Here is a 14,447-nt window from a genome sequence, read left to right as displayed (position 1 = left end):
TTTTTTTGGCGCGTCATTTGATTAGAACATTTTTTTTCTTCTTCTGTTTTGTTTATAATTTACCACCAAAATAACCCACGAACAAACAAACAAACAAAAAAAATCAGGAGACACAAACTCGTGTCAAAATATTTAGTTTGTTTAAAAAGAAAAAATATAACATGAAATCCGGATCCTTCAACTGAATAGTCAAAAAAGAATCATTCATCCTTCTTTCTAAACTAACCAGCGAGAAAAAAACGATGCAATATTTTTTTTTGTATTTTGTTTTTACTAATTGTGTGTGTGTGTGTAGATAAATCTAAATCATCAATTAGAAGGATATCCTCTGTTCGAAAAGATAATTTTCTTTCTTTTTTTATGTTTATACGCATTCAAATTTGATTTTTATTCTGGTTTCCTCGAAAAAAAAGCGCCAAAAATCAATCAAGAGGCGTTGAGAAATATGGTTTTTGCTCATATCACAAAAATAACAATTTACAGTTATTCATCCAGCAAAAACAATAAACATTTTTACAAAAAGGAAATAATCATTGATGATGATGGCAGTAAAATTTACATTTTTTTTTCTTACTCAATGATGATGATGACGTAGATCATCGACATGAACCAAACAGAAAAATGATGATTCAATTCAATTTTGTTCGCGTCCAACACATATAAAAAACAACAAAAGTTGGGCGGATGAAATGTTTGAATTTTTTTTTTTTTTTTTTTTTTTTTTTGATTTTGTTCAATCAAATATCCTGAATGACGCCTGCTCTGTTTGATTCCTTCTGAATGATAATGATCGACTTTTAGCAATGAAAATTGTATATATGCATTCTTTTTTTCGCTATATTTTTACTGGTTCGCCTCTTGGCGTGATTATTTTGTTTTGCAATGATTTTGATGGTTGAAAATTGTTGATGGGAGATTACACGCGAACAGAGGAAAAAAAATCTTTCATTATTATTTATTTATTTTGATTTTGATGTCGTTCAAAATGTTTATAGCAAAAAAAAATAAATCTATGTTTATTTTGATTAATCAACGAAGTATATATTGAGTCATCATCAGGAATGAAACATTTGAAAAAAATGATTATAATGCCATCTATTGATTTTATTATCAATTTTTATCAATTTTAATTTTTTGAAATTCATAAATCACAATTCATAATCAATCGATGTTAAGAATATAATCATTTATCATAACAACTAAATCAATAGATTTATTTTCATTTTGTTTTTTATTAGCATATTCTAATGCTAATTGATATAATTGTCCAACAGTGAATGATTGTAGAGATGTTTCAAATAAAGTTTTTATTAAATCAAATTCATTTTTTAATCGTCGATCTTCATATGTAAAATATCGTAAATTTCGTTCGGATTCAGATGCAGCAATAATCTGTATGAGTGTTTTTAATTTAACATCACCATTATAAACACCACATCCCCAATTTCCAGTAGCAATAGCTACCGACTTTGTTTTTGTACATAGAAAACGTTCAGATTGAAAAGCAGCCATTGCTTTGACAATTTCACGATCAATTTTTTTCTTTTCATATTGACTTTTTTTCGTACTCCAATGAAAATAAAGAGCATCCATTGCTAATATCTGTCGAAAACGACGACCATATTTATCTCGGTTTTGTTGATCTTCATATGAACATTTCCATTTGAATTTTTCTGCATAACCGTTATATTCATTGTATTGTTCAATACCAGTTATAACAATAGATTCATTATCGGATAATTTAGCACAAATCAATTTGCTAACAATCAATTCGGGACAACAAACAAATAAAATCTCTTCTTGAACACATCCTTGATCAAGAACACCACCGCCAATATATTTATGTGCAAAATCAACTTGTGAATAATCACAGCCATCTTTTAATAGACAAAGATCATGATTAAATTCAAATGTCGTTATAGGTTTTATTGATTGTTCCAGATTTGTTTGATGTTGTAGAACTTTACGTTCAAAACTAACAACACCAACAGGTGTTTTATCCACTACACGTCTTAGATAATTAAGCAGACATTTAAGTTTTTCGAGTTTACAGAATTTCTTATTCGGTTTACAACCATCGCTTGCAAAAAGGCTATGTTGGAAAAAAATTCAATGAACAAAATGAATATAAAAGTAATGGAAAATTACCTGGAAAAATTAATACATCTCCGTTCTTGACGAGAAGAATCTGGTGAATATGTACAAAGAAATCCATTAGCCAATAATGAACTAATTTGTTGTTGTGATAAAAATATTGATGTCGGTGTATTTTGTTCAAGATTGGCAAGATTAAAACCAATTAATTGGGGTAAATCAAGGGCTAAACGTATGATACCAGGTAATAAATGATCAAAAAACAATCGACGATCATCATCATCTATCTGATAATGAACATAATTGGTTAATATATCAAAATGTATTTTTTGTAATGATGGATTATATGTTTTGATTGCTTTATCAAGTTGAAAAATATTAGTAATTTTGTCAGAAAAAATTTTCTGTATTAATGACCATTTAGTATGTTTACTATTTTGATAGGTGATTTCCTTTGATTCTTGAAATGGTAACGATATATGATTCAAAGGAATAATAAAATCATCATCAATATCGGTCAATGGAACTGGTATTGTATCGGGTTCAAATGGATAATTATAATAAACATATGTTCTATCAATATTTCTTAGATCACAAAGATTTTCATCGATAAGAACTTCAGATAATCGATACATTCGATTATCGTTTTTGAGGTTATTGATAATGGACGAATTATCGATATTATTCGTAAGTTCATTTGTTTTATCTTCATATTGTTTGTCGTCATGGTCAACATTATTATGTTTTCGTTCAAAATAATCGGTAATTTTCATTTTTTTCATTTTCAAAAATTGTGTTTAACTTGATGACACTCAAAAAACAAAAACAAACATCAGATACAGCTGACATCTATGATCGGAAGACTAAATCAGTGATTGATTTAAACTTTTAATCATCAATGATTTGACATATGTGAAATTTTTTTTCATATATCCATAATCGAATCAAATCAAATCAATCATGATGGATTGGAATAAAGATCTGGTATGTATCTATTATATCGTTTCTTTTGAAAATTATTTCATTTAACTTTTGTAATTAGTGGATTTACAATTCGAATAACAGCACCAACAATGTAAATGATGAGCCAATAAATTCCTTGATAATCACCGATGATAATGATGAAGAATATACTGAAAATCAACATATTAGCCGATTGGATAATATGAAACAACGAATGTATCGTTATTTTCGTCGATTATGCAGATTATTTGTAACGATCAACCTGATCATCAATATTATTATAATTATCTATTTATGGTCAATGAACATGTCATTAATTAGAAATTTTTGTCCGCATCATGATTGGACGGAAATTCTATTTACCATTTATCTAATAGCCGGTGGAATTATAGCTGTTTATTTGGTTTTACATCTGAAATCGTATTGTTTATTATGGATATTTCATTTGACAATTTGGCTAGCAATCGGTTATCGTTTACAAACCACACGTCGTTATTTTGAATTCGAATTTACTGATGATGAATTGATATTCTATCGATCATTGTTAATACCATCGAATAAATTATTGGCGATCGGTGAATGTGTTATCGGATTGAATATATGGTTATGTCTTGTTTATATAATGAATTTTTTCGGTACAATTTTTCTTATTTTATCCAGTTTAATACCATCAATGTTTCAGGCATTTTGTTATGTACATCATCAAATTTTTAATCAATGATTTATTTTTTTCAAACAAAAAATGTTTATAATATAATCACTTTGTTTGTGTACGGCTCTTGATGTGGGCCAAAGATTCGAATGTTTTTAAGATTCGAATAAATTCTGTTTTAGTTAATTGTGAATCATTTAATTATTTAAATATGAATTGGACCGGTGGTCATTTGAATAAATTTCGACGACGAAAAATGACCCGTAAAGATTTTGAAAAATTAAAAATTGAAGAAAATATTAAACGTCGACAACAGGAAAAATGTTTGAAAGCAAAAGATAAACAATCAATCTATTCGAGACCAGTAATTGTGAAAGGAATTTTTAATCAAGCAATTATCCGTTCAAAGTATTTTGAATTACATGACAATCTCATATCAAAACCTGTCGAATTGATCGAAAATAATAATAATGATTGTCAAGATGAAAATGAACATCCCAATAAAGGAAACGATGAACAGATTGTCATACCATTCAAAGAATTTGCTGAAATTTATCCCGAAGATGAAATCAATCCAGATGAAAATCGTATTGTTTTTGAACCAAATGATTCGGAAAATGATGATAATATATGAGGTTGATTCTATTTGTCATTTAAACCGGATTCAAAAAAAAACACAGTCCATGACAATGTCCAAAATCCATTATCACTAAAGTACCTCATTAATTTCATTAATCATTATTGTTGGCATAATGACAATTAACTTCTTGATCACATAATAATAATCATATAATTTCAGAAAATAAATTACCATTATCAACATCTTGAATAATTTATAATAATAAAAAAACAATTTTAATAACAAAATGAAAATTCTTTTACTTTTTTTTTAAATTATAAGTTGTTTTTCAAACAATAAAATACATTATAATTACTAATCATTTATGATTTTATTATATGATAAAATTTCATTTAAATACAAATTGAAACTCGTGCGAGGATTTAAAAATCTTTATCATTTTTTTCAATTTTATAATTTAAAATAATATGATTATTTTCAAATTGTCAAGGTGCGTGTTATTCAGTGTTATTTGAAAATATTGACACTATAGTGTTTTTTTTTTTAAAATTATAATTTTGATTTTATTTTTTGATTTTTTTTTCGTGGAAAAAAAATTAAGATTAAGATTGTGATTGATTAGAGCTAGAAACTTTTTCTGGTGAATTTGGTGAACCTCGTCGTGGTTTTGATCTTTTTTTTCTTTTACTGGTTTTTTTTCGTTTTTTTCTTCTTCTATTCGGTGATGATGTTTTCTTATTAAGTAACATATAATTTTCATCAAGTTTTTGTCGTAATAATCGTTCAATAACGACATCAACCAATTTTTGTTGTTTATCATCAACCATTTTTGAGTCTTGTTTAGTTTTTCCAACCCTCCATTCAAATATTGATGATCGTATTGGTCGTAGTGTATCTTTCAGTACCGGTATCGTTTTTATATCACACGATGGTAAGTCAGCTTTTAATGATGGTGACATACGAATTTTATATTCAAATTTTTTCTTCGATCTCATCGATGAAGTTGATTTATAAAGTTTACTCATTGAAAATTTAACTGTTGGTGATGGTTGAAAAATTGATTCGGTTTGTTCATTATTAGTTGTCGATGATTTTGACATTCGATGACGACATTGTGTCAATTTTCTATAATATTTATCATAATCATCATCATCACTATCAACATTCATATCATCATCACGCGGACTACGACGACGACGATGACGTTTTGGATGACGATTACGTTTACCTAAATTTTGTTTGCTAAGACATTGACACATTTTAAGTCAATTCTTCAACACAAATAAAGAATGTTTCGAAATGAATAAAATTTTCATTAACGATATTTATAAATCGTATTTTAATCGAATTAAATATGAACAACGAAAAAAAAATTCTAAATAAATATTTCGATTACGATTTTTAATTTTACATTAATACATTTCAATAATAATCTAATTTTGCTGTTGTTTTTTGTTGTAATTTTATCATTATTAGCCAATGGTATTGGACATTTTATTTGTTTGTATTATAAGACCGATTGAATGAATGAATGAAATGTGTGAAATGAATAAATTGTTTTCGTTTCGTTTCGTTTCGTTTTGATTGACGTTGATCACCGATGACAATGATTTGATTATTATTATTATGTAGATTTTATTTATTTATTTACATTTGATATATTTTTTTTTGTTTGTTGATTCAATTCATATTTTAATTTATGTTTTCTCTTATGATCCAAAAATTAATTGAGTGTATGTGTCAAATGTTATTATGGATCAACAACAACAAATAAATTGAATAAGAAAAACATGATTTAAAAAAAATGTATTCAAATTGCTTTTATAACAAACAAACAAATCCCGAATAAATAGATTTCAGATGTACTTCGACCTTTGAGAGAGAGAGAAAAGAAAGGTCAACGAAAAATTATATTGGATCAAAATTAACTATAGGAGAAAAAATAACATTGTTATAACAATGTTATCACAATTGGATTTTGTGTAATTTTTTTTTTTTGGATCCACTAACACACACACACAGTGTGAATAAAGAAAGGTACCCCTGCCGGCTGCAACAAATTACAATTTCATTTTTAGGATTTTTCTTTTATTATTCAATTTTATTCCCTACGCAATTGTTGTTGTTGTTACTGTTGTAAAAAAAATGAATGCCCTGAATGAATATTAAATTTATGATTTTTTGATGTTATTCATTTTGTCATTTGATGATATCAAGATTGTTTCAATTATTTCAATAATAATATTAATCGAATCATAATGATGATGATCATTATCATTTTTTTTATCATTTATCTAGAATTGAAAACCATCATCATTGATGAATGATGAATAGAATAGAATATAGTACTTAAGTTAATGATGATGATGATCTTGTCATTCATAATCATCATAAACATATAACGATGATAAAAGTGGCCACTTATTTCCCAAAAAATGAAATTCATTCATTCATTGATAAAAAGCAATGAAATTCATTCAAAATATCAATTAGTATGTTATTCAAATATTTTATTGATCTGGTTTTTTTTTGTTTGAAACAATTTTACTTACGTTGAAACATCTGCTTATCATTGTGTACGATATACTCTTAGTTTTGTTTATAAGTTTTCATTTATTTTTCAAGTGGAAGTGTGTCCGTTATCTCTTTTTTTTCTCTAAACAAAATACATTTTTTTTTCTCATGAATCATTTTTGATTTTTTTTCAAATAGATTTTGATTTTTTGTTTGTTTGAATGATCAATTTTGCTGTTTTCAAAATAAAAAAAAACCACAAAATTGACCACAAGTGACCATAAGTTTGATGTTCGTGACTGATTATTTCAACGAATGTGAATGTTTTCTTTTGTTGAACCTTAATTCATTCGTTTCATTCAAAAAAAATACCGTTTTTTTTCTGCAAAACACATCATCTCATTCATTTTGGTTTCATTAAAAATTCACTGAAATCATTGAATATAATGATTTCAACAAAAAAACTATAGTTGATTTAGTTGCAATGTTCGTTGTGTGTATGTGTGTTCAGATTGTTTTGTTGCCAAATTCTGTAATTACGAATTGTTGAGTGGATAAATAATTTTTTTTTCAATTCTAGAATTCCGGTGAAAAGATGTGCAAAAACAAAAATTCATGAGAAAAACCGGAATTTGTATTTTTCCTGTCTATCTGAAATGTGTATCAGACCAAATGTTTCTTTTTTTTATTTACATGATGATGATGATTTATACACTCGATAAAACATGCAAATTACCCGAAAATCAACATTGATTGTTTTTTCCTGTTAAGGACTTTATACTTTATTCATTAGGGTTATTTCATGATTCGGGAACGGAATCGGATGAATGAATCAAAAATGAATGAAAGAAAGAATTTAAAATAACCCATTCAATTGAATTTTGAATGATTTTGTTGTTGTTGTTGTTGTTGTTGAAAGTCAGAAACAATAAATGAAATAATGTTATTCATTTCATTTCACTTTCATTTGAACGATTGTGTGCAATGCCTCAAGCCTTATTTTTTTAATTCAAAAACATCATTTTTCTATTTTAGTGTATTCATAACCCAAAAATAGAGAACATACGGATATTCCTACATATCCGTATAATGTTTACAATTTGAATTTGAAATTAATTTCATAATCATCTATATATGTTGATGATGATATTAATTACTTTGGGTAAATTGGAAGAGAGAGAGAGAGAGAAAACACACGAACTATACATAAAATCAGGAGAAAAACAAACATACACAATTTATTTGATGATGATGAAAGGTATTAATTTTTCAATTAGTTTGTAAAACCATATACATCAAATAGCTTTAGTTTTTTTTTCTTCCAATTCAATTTTCATATTCAATGAATTATTTCATCAATTATCTATTTTATTCTAGTTTTTTTTCCAATTTTTTCCATATGATTTTGAATTCATTCAAATTTTCTTTTTTCCACTGTTTGATTTTCATCAATTTTCCATTTTTTTTTTTTTTTTGTCTTTGTTGAACAATAATTTTTTTGTTTTGTTCCTCCAAAAAAAAAAACAAAACAAAAGCAAAAGTCGCTAATGAATAATGATAGTTGATTGAAAATTTGAATGTCAAATTGCTTCAAGCATTTGATATAAAAACAAAGCAAAGCAAAAAAAAAAATATGAAATGTTTGAAATTGAAATTAATTTTTCAATAAAAATTGAAGAGGAAAATGAGAAAAAAACCTTAAGTCAATAGGTACATAGATGCTACAATCACTACCGGTTATTATTATTATTATTATCAAATAACAGTTAATTTTGGAAAAACATGTGATTTAGTCCATTTTTTTCATTCAACAACTAAAAAAAAAAAATTCATTTTCAATCAAATTCATTTTCAATTTTGATTCAAATTTCAAATAAACAATATCAATTTTTTTTCTTTCAATAACTTTTATCGATTTGAAAACAATCTTTGAATATTATTCATTCAGGAAAACATAAACATACTGTGGTCAGTTTTGTTTTGTTTATATCACATATATGTAAACAAATGTAACATATCTGGATCACATATTGTGTATCATGTGAAATTTTTCATTTTATTGTTTTGAATTGTTGTTGTTGTTGACAAACAAACAAACAAACAAAAAAACATTGTTATCAAATTTTTTCAACCACATTTACTTATTAGCGATTCATTTCATAGTAATATCATTGATATACACACACAGGCAAAACAATATGTAAAGAAAAAATGAAAATTTAAATTTAAATAATAATAAAAACACATTGAGATTATGATTGTATTCGTGTTTTACCACCAAAATATCATTGTCAAGAATTTTCAATCTTTTCTCTTTCTCTTGGTTTCAAAAGCAACAACAACAACCAATTCGAGTAGCTCAATCGATCAATTGACTCTATTTTTTTCCTGTTTGTTTGTATTCATAGTTCCATTTTTGGGTGTGAAAAATTTTTTTCCGATTCATTTCCATATTTTGTATGTTTGTTTGTTTAGTTAAATTTTAGGATAATCAAAAATTCAAATTTTTGCCTGACCGACATTGATCCCGATTTTCTTTGGCTACTTTTCAACCACTAAATCTCAAATCCCATATCAAACTAATTAGCCAGTATAATCTATATTCTATCAATTCATTTTCAATAATATTACTGGAAATGTGATTCGATTTTCAATTGTTCAATTGGATCGATCGATTGAACAATTGTAAATCATTTGCCATTTGATATTGGCTGCCTATGATTGGATGATTCATAGTGTTATAAAGGCGGAGTTTAAAGTTTTATTTTTTCATTACCAAAAAATTGCCATAATAATCTTTTATGGATGAAATAAATTATCATTTATTTTTCTTTCGAAATCATTTTCAAATGCTCAAATTATCTATCGTTGATTTGGTGGTTATTTAAATTGTTGTTGTTGTATTTTTCCATTCAATCAACCAACAAAAAAAAACGACGAAAAGAAATAAAAAAAATGGGCGGAGTATAAGAATATACAATGGGCGGATACATTTTTATGGCGCGCAGAATAATTTTTTTTTGCCAATTCAAAATCATTCATTCATGATGATGATGATGATGATGAACAATCAATCATTTTGGATCATTTGTTAAATGATCATTGAATCGATTAAATAAATCACTTTTTTCATTTTTTTTCATTCATTCGTTTGTTATATAAAGATACATTTTTGGCTGACAACTACCATTAGTATTGTTGATGTAATGTCAAACAAATCAATCAATATTTTAACTGTCGATACAATTATGGATGAAGATAATGTTCAACAAAGTTCACCACCATTAATATCATCATCATCATCATCAATAATGGATGGTAATGATTTATGTTTATCCAAAAAATTATCATCCAATTCTTCAACATCATCATCATCATCAACATCATCTTCATCATCGTTGGAAATGAAACAACAACTACAAAAATTAAATCGTAAAAATCATCATAGCTCATTTTTAATACGTGATCTATTAATGTCGAATGATGATGATGATGATAATCAAAATAATGATCAAAATAATGATCAAATTACAACAAACAATTCCGATGAAAATGATGATAAAGAAGAATTGAATTATAAAATTGATCAACTATTTCAACATAAACAACATTCAAATTCAATGAATAATAATGAAACATTACCATCATCATCATCATCATCAATGATCGATGTACAATCATTTTTATTTGGTAATCATAATCCATTTTTACCAATCTATAATCATCATCATCATCATCCGAATAATTATTCACAACAAAAAAATTTAATTGGCTGTATTAGTAATAATAATTTATTATCAATGGCTAATCATAATCAATCAACAACAACGGCAACAACAACAAATTTATTATCCAAAATGATACAACAACAACAACAACAACATGATGACCATAATAATCAAAATCGTACAATAATGATGGATTTGAATGATATGAATCAAACGTTGACAAAATGTAAGTATTAAGATTGAATATTGTTTTGCTGCGAAAACAAAAAAAACGTGTGAACTTTCTCACACACCACTGAATGATAATAACAGGGTTAAAAATTAGGCACCCACGCAATATCGTTTTGTTGTTGTTGTTGTTTTTATGAATGACCAAAACATGACCAAATCTTTTATTTTTTTTCCGATAAACCAGAAAAAAACATGAACATTTTTTATTTTGTTTTGATTTCCTTTTTTCTTTTGAAATTTCTAGATAAAATAAACAAACAACAGAAAAACAGATTTACTGTGTTGTACAGTTAGGAAAACAAAACAATATTCACAATGAAACACAGTAGGGTGTTTTTGGTTGTTATTGTTGTGAATGGACATTGTCCATCGGGCAACAAGTTTAGAAAATCGATTTTTCCAAACTTTCAAATCAATAATTATTGATTGGAGTGATTATTGTTGTTGTTGTTGATCGATCAATTGGAAAAATAAACAACAACAACATTCATTTTGATTCATTGTATTGTCTGCGTGTGTGTAAACGCTGCACGCGTTTTCAAACTAATCAAGCTAATCATTTTGGTTTGCTAAAAATTTTTAAATCATTTCTTTCTTTCTTTTTTTGGAGTACCTCGTGAAAGAAAATTCATAAATATTTTTGCACATATAGTTAACACTCTCACAGTGGTGATGGTGTTTTTGAGGGACATGAAATGCTACAAAGTTGATTATATAAGAATGGCTGAACCAGAATGGATGATAAATCAATTTTGAGATTTTTTCCTTTTCAAATATAAAAATACAAATATCAAATTACTTATGGACCAATTGACTTTGAAATTTGACAAATAAAAAGCAAACACACACACGCAGAGAGAGTGAGATGTGAAAACATAAATGCCACATTTGGGGACCATTAAGTTTAATTTTAGTTTTCAAACTGTGAATTTGTGTTTATTACCCAAATGATTACATCATGACCAATTTTTTTTTCAGGCACAGATGTCACACTTGATATACTTAATAATCATTGTCCAATTTTTTTTGTTGTTGTTGAATGGAAAAATGGAGCCTCCTGTGAAGTAACAAAAAAAAATTAATGATTAGATTTATGCTAATTGGTCTAGGCTAATATTCACAACAACAACAAGTGGTACTATAGTGGTGTTGATTGTTACTTGAATAGATTTGTTGAATTTTAAATTTTCATTGTATATCCATTATCATTAGATTTTCGATCATCACCGGTAACAACATCTTCATTATTAAATCATTTGAATGTTGATAATGTCAATAATGGTTCGTTGATAACATCGATGATGAATAAATTAACATCACATCATCAACAACAATCACATGCAATGATATCATCATCATCGACAATCATTGATCCAGAAACAAATTTTATTACAAATTTGAATAGAAAAGGTAATAACCATGGTAGTATATCAACAATAGATGGTAGTTGTTATACAAATTTTCCGCTTAGTTTACCAATTACAATTATGCCATCTTCTGTAAATCAAACAGAATTATCGAATATTAATGATAACAACAATAACAACAACAGTAACAGTAAATATTCAAGATCAATGGATGAAAAATTTCAATTCTTAGCTAACGCTGCAGCGGCTGCTGCTTCTTCTACAGTTACATCTGCCAACCAGATGCGTTCAAATAATAATTCGGATGTAAATATTAAGGAACAAAACAATCATCATCAAATGATACCGACAAATCATAATAGCCATAGTACATTACCGACACAATCGAAATCAAACCCAACAACATCATCATCATCATCATCATCATTAACGACAATGAAAAAACAACGCAGAAGGCGTACAGCATTCACACAAGTAAATATTCAATATTTTTATATAATGGTCAATCTAATTTATATATTTACCGGATATTATATTTTGTTTTGTTTTTTCTATTTACTATCAATAATGATACTATTAGGCACAATTGAATTTTCTAGAGAAACGTTTCCTTGAACAAAAATATTTGACCGTTGCTGATCGTGGTCAAGTAGCTGATCAATTAAATCTATCGGAAACACAAATAAAAACTTGGTATCAAAATCGAAGGTAATTTTTTTTTGTTTGTTGATGATTGAATTGTTTTTTTTGAAATTGATTACAATTTTGCCTTTGATTTTTGATTGCTGATTGCATTGAATTGTTTTTTTTAATCAGAACCAAATGGAAAAGACAAAATAATGTTAAATTGGATGAATTACGTTATAATGGACCGAAAAATAATAATAATAATTTGAATTCAAATTCAAAAAATCATCAAATTATCAATAATAACAATGTTTCAGCAAATGATCAACAAAAACATCAACAACAAACAAATGAATCAATTCTAATCGATCCGGTTAATTTATTTAATACAAATTTCAAAGTACCTGCTTTGCATTCTGATAATACAGATTCGTCGTCATCTTCATCATCATCATCGCCATCACCATCGCCATCACAATCACCAACAACATCATCATCAACATCATCAGAACAGCCACAACCAGCAACATTATCATCACGATATTTACAGCCATTTGTATCATCATCAAATAATAATCATTCAACAATGGATAATTTATTTGAAAAAATGATGAATAAAAATTTTCTAATAAATAGTTTAATGCATCATTCATTACAACAACAACAACAACAACAAAAATCATTATCACCAAAAATGTCTCCCATAATTTTACCCCATCATCATCATCATCATCATCAACAACAAATGTATGGTCAAACGAATTTGATGATTGATCGTCATTCATCATCATCACCACCACCAATTATGATGATAAAATCGGCAAAGAAAAAAAAATTATCATTACATCATCATCATCATCATCTTCATAATGATGATTAAAAACAATAAACATTTGAAACTATTTTGTCCGAACAAAAACAAACAGAAACAGAAACAAAAAAAATTTCTAAAAATTAAATTCAAATTCAAAAAAAAGAAAAAGAAAAATACCAAAAATCAACACAAGATGGCGATGTTTATGATTGAAAAAAAAATTCGAATATTTTTTTCCATTCGAATTCATTCATTTTATTCGAAACTTCATGCAAAACAAAAACAATTAAAATTGATTGTTAACGACAAAAACAAATAAACAAATGCAACAACAATAACAATTAAACAATAAACATCATTATTGAATGAAATTAATTCAATAACAACAATGTGTGTGGAGGTGTAGCAGAAAAAAAATGACGAAAAAAAAATTAAATTTTAACGAAAACAAACCAATATTTCATCTGCTTTTTTTCCCTTTCATTAGCTCTATCTTGTGTCCTTCAATAAAAAACAACAACAACAACGTTAATTATTATTAATTTTTTTTTTTTTGGTTGAAATGAAAAAACCGGTTTGTATGTTTCATATAATTACCCCATCAATGATTCATAATAAACAACAACATTATAACATTAGTTTTAGCTAATCATTGTAATTTGCATCTTGATAAATGGAATTTTTACTTTTTTATTCTTTCGATTTCAAAGCAATTGAATTGAATAAATAATTTTTTTTCAACTTTTTACAGTTTTATTTAAATTTATTACTTTCATTTTAATTATAATCGATAAAATTATTTAATAGTGATTTACAAATTAATGATCGAAAATTTTGATTTTTTCGAAGAAAAAAAAATGGCTTTTCAAACAAAAAA

General features: G+C 26.6%; 3 protein-coding genes across 5 annotated transcripts; 2 read left to right on the top strand and 1 right to left on the bottom strand.

The window, feature by feature from the left end:
• Positions 1–1,083: 1,083 nt before the first annotated feature.
• Parg (Poly(ADP-ribose) glycohydrolase) lies at positions 1,084–2,876 on the bottom strand. Its single transcript, XM_027343441.2, has 2 exons — positions 2,149–2,876; positions 1,084–2,092 (listed from the first exon to the last, which is right to left on the bottom strand). Exons 1-2 carry the CDS (start codon positions 2,874–2,876, stop codon positions 1,162–1,164), a joined length of 1,659 nt encoding a protein of 552 aa, XP_027199242.1. The 3' UTR covers positions 1,084–1,161.
• A 62-nt stretch (positions 2,877–2,938) lies between these two features.
• LOC113793416 (uncharacterized) lies at positions 2,939–4,516 on the top strand. Of its 2 annotated transcripts, none has more exons than XM_075820567.1 (2): positions 2,939–3,078; positions 3,137–4,516. In XM_075820567.1, exon 2 carries the CDS (start codon positions 3,840–3,842, stop codon positions 4,341–4,343), a length of 504 nt encoding a protein of 167 aa, XP_075676682.1. In that variant the 5' UTR covers positions 2,939–3,078; positions 3,137–3,839; the 3' UTR covers positions 4,344–4,516. The 2 variants fall into 2 exon arrangements, with proteins under 2 accessions (XP_075676682.1, XP_027199253.2); XM_027343452.2 differs by having other exon boundaries at positions 3,137–3,902.
• Positions 4,517–4,781: 265 nt separating this feature from the next.
• On the top strand, positions 4,782–14,307 carry LOC113793876 (uncharacterized). Of its 2 annotated transcripts, XM_075820721.1 has the most exons (6): positions 4,783–5,220; positions 9,968–10,757; positions 11,975–12,172; positions 12,275–12,603; positions 12,710–12,837; positions 12,946–14,307. In XM_075820721.1, the coding sequence occupies exons 1-6, from the start codon at positions 5,161–5,163 to the stop codon at positions 13,634–13,636; spliced, it is 2,196 nt and encodes a 731-aa protein (XP_075676836.1). In that variant the 5' UTR covers positions 4,783–5,160; the 3' UTR covers positions 13,637–14,307. The 2 variants fall into 2 exon arrangements, with proteins under 2 accessions (XP_075676835.1, XP_075676836.1); XM_075820720.1 differs by having other exon boundaries at positions 4,782–5,220; positions 11,975–12,603.
• Positions 14,308–14,447: the final 140 nt, after the last annotated feature.

This window comes from Dermatophagoides pteronyssinus, unplaced genomic scaffold, assembly GCF_027571235.1.
Source record: "Dermatophagoides pteronyssinus isolate colony J.1.1.1.1 unplaced genomic scaffold, Derpt_VIB-CSIC_2022.12 sq0007, whole genome shotgun sequence".
Classification (NCBI taxonomy): Eukaryota; Metazoa; Arthropoda; class Arachnida; order Sarcoptiformes; family Pyroglyphidae; genus Dermatophagoides; species Dermatophagoides pteronyssinus.
The sequence above is the reverse complement of the archived record's forward strand: the minus strand, read 5'-3'. Positions and strand labels throughout refer to the sequence as shown.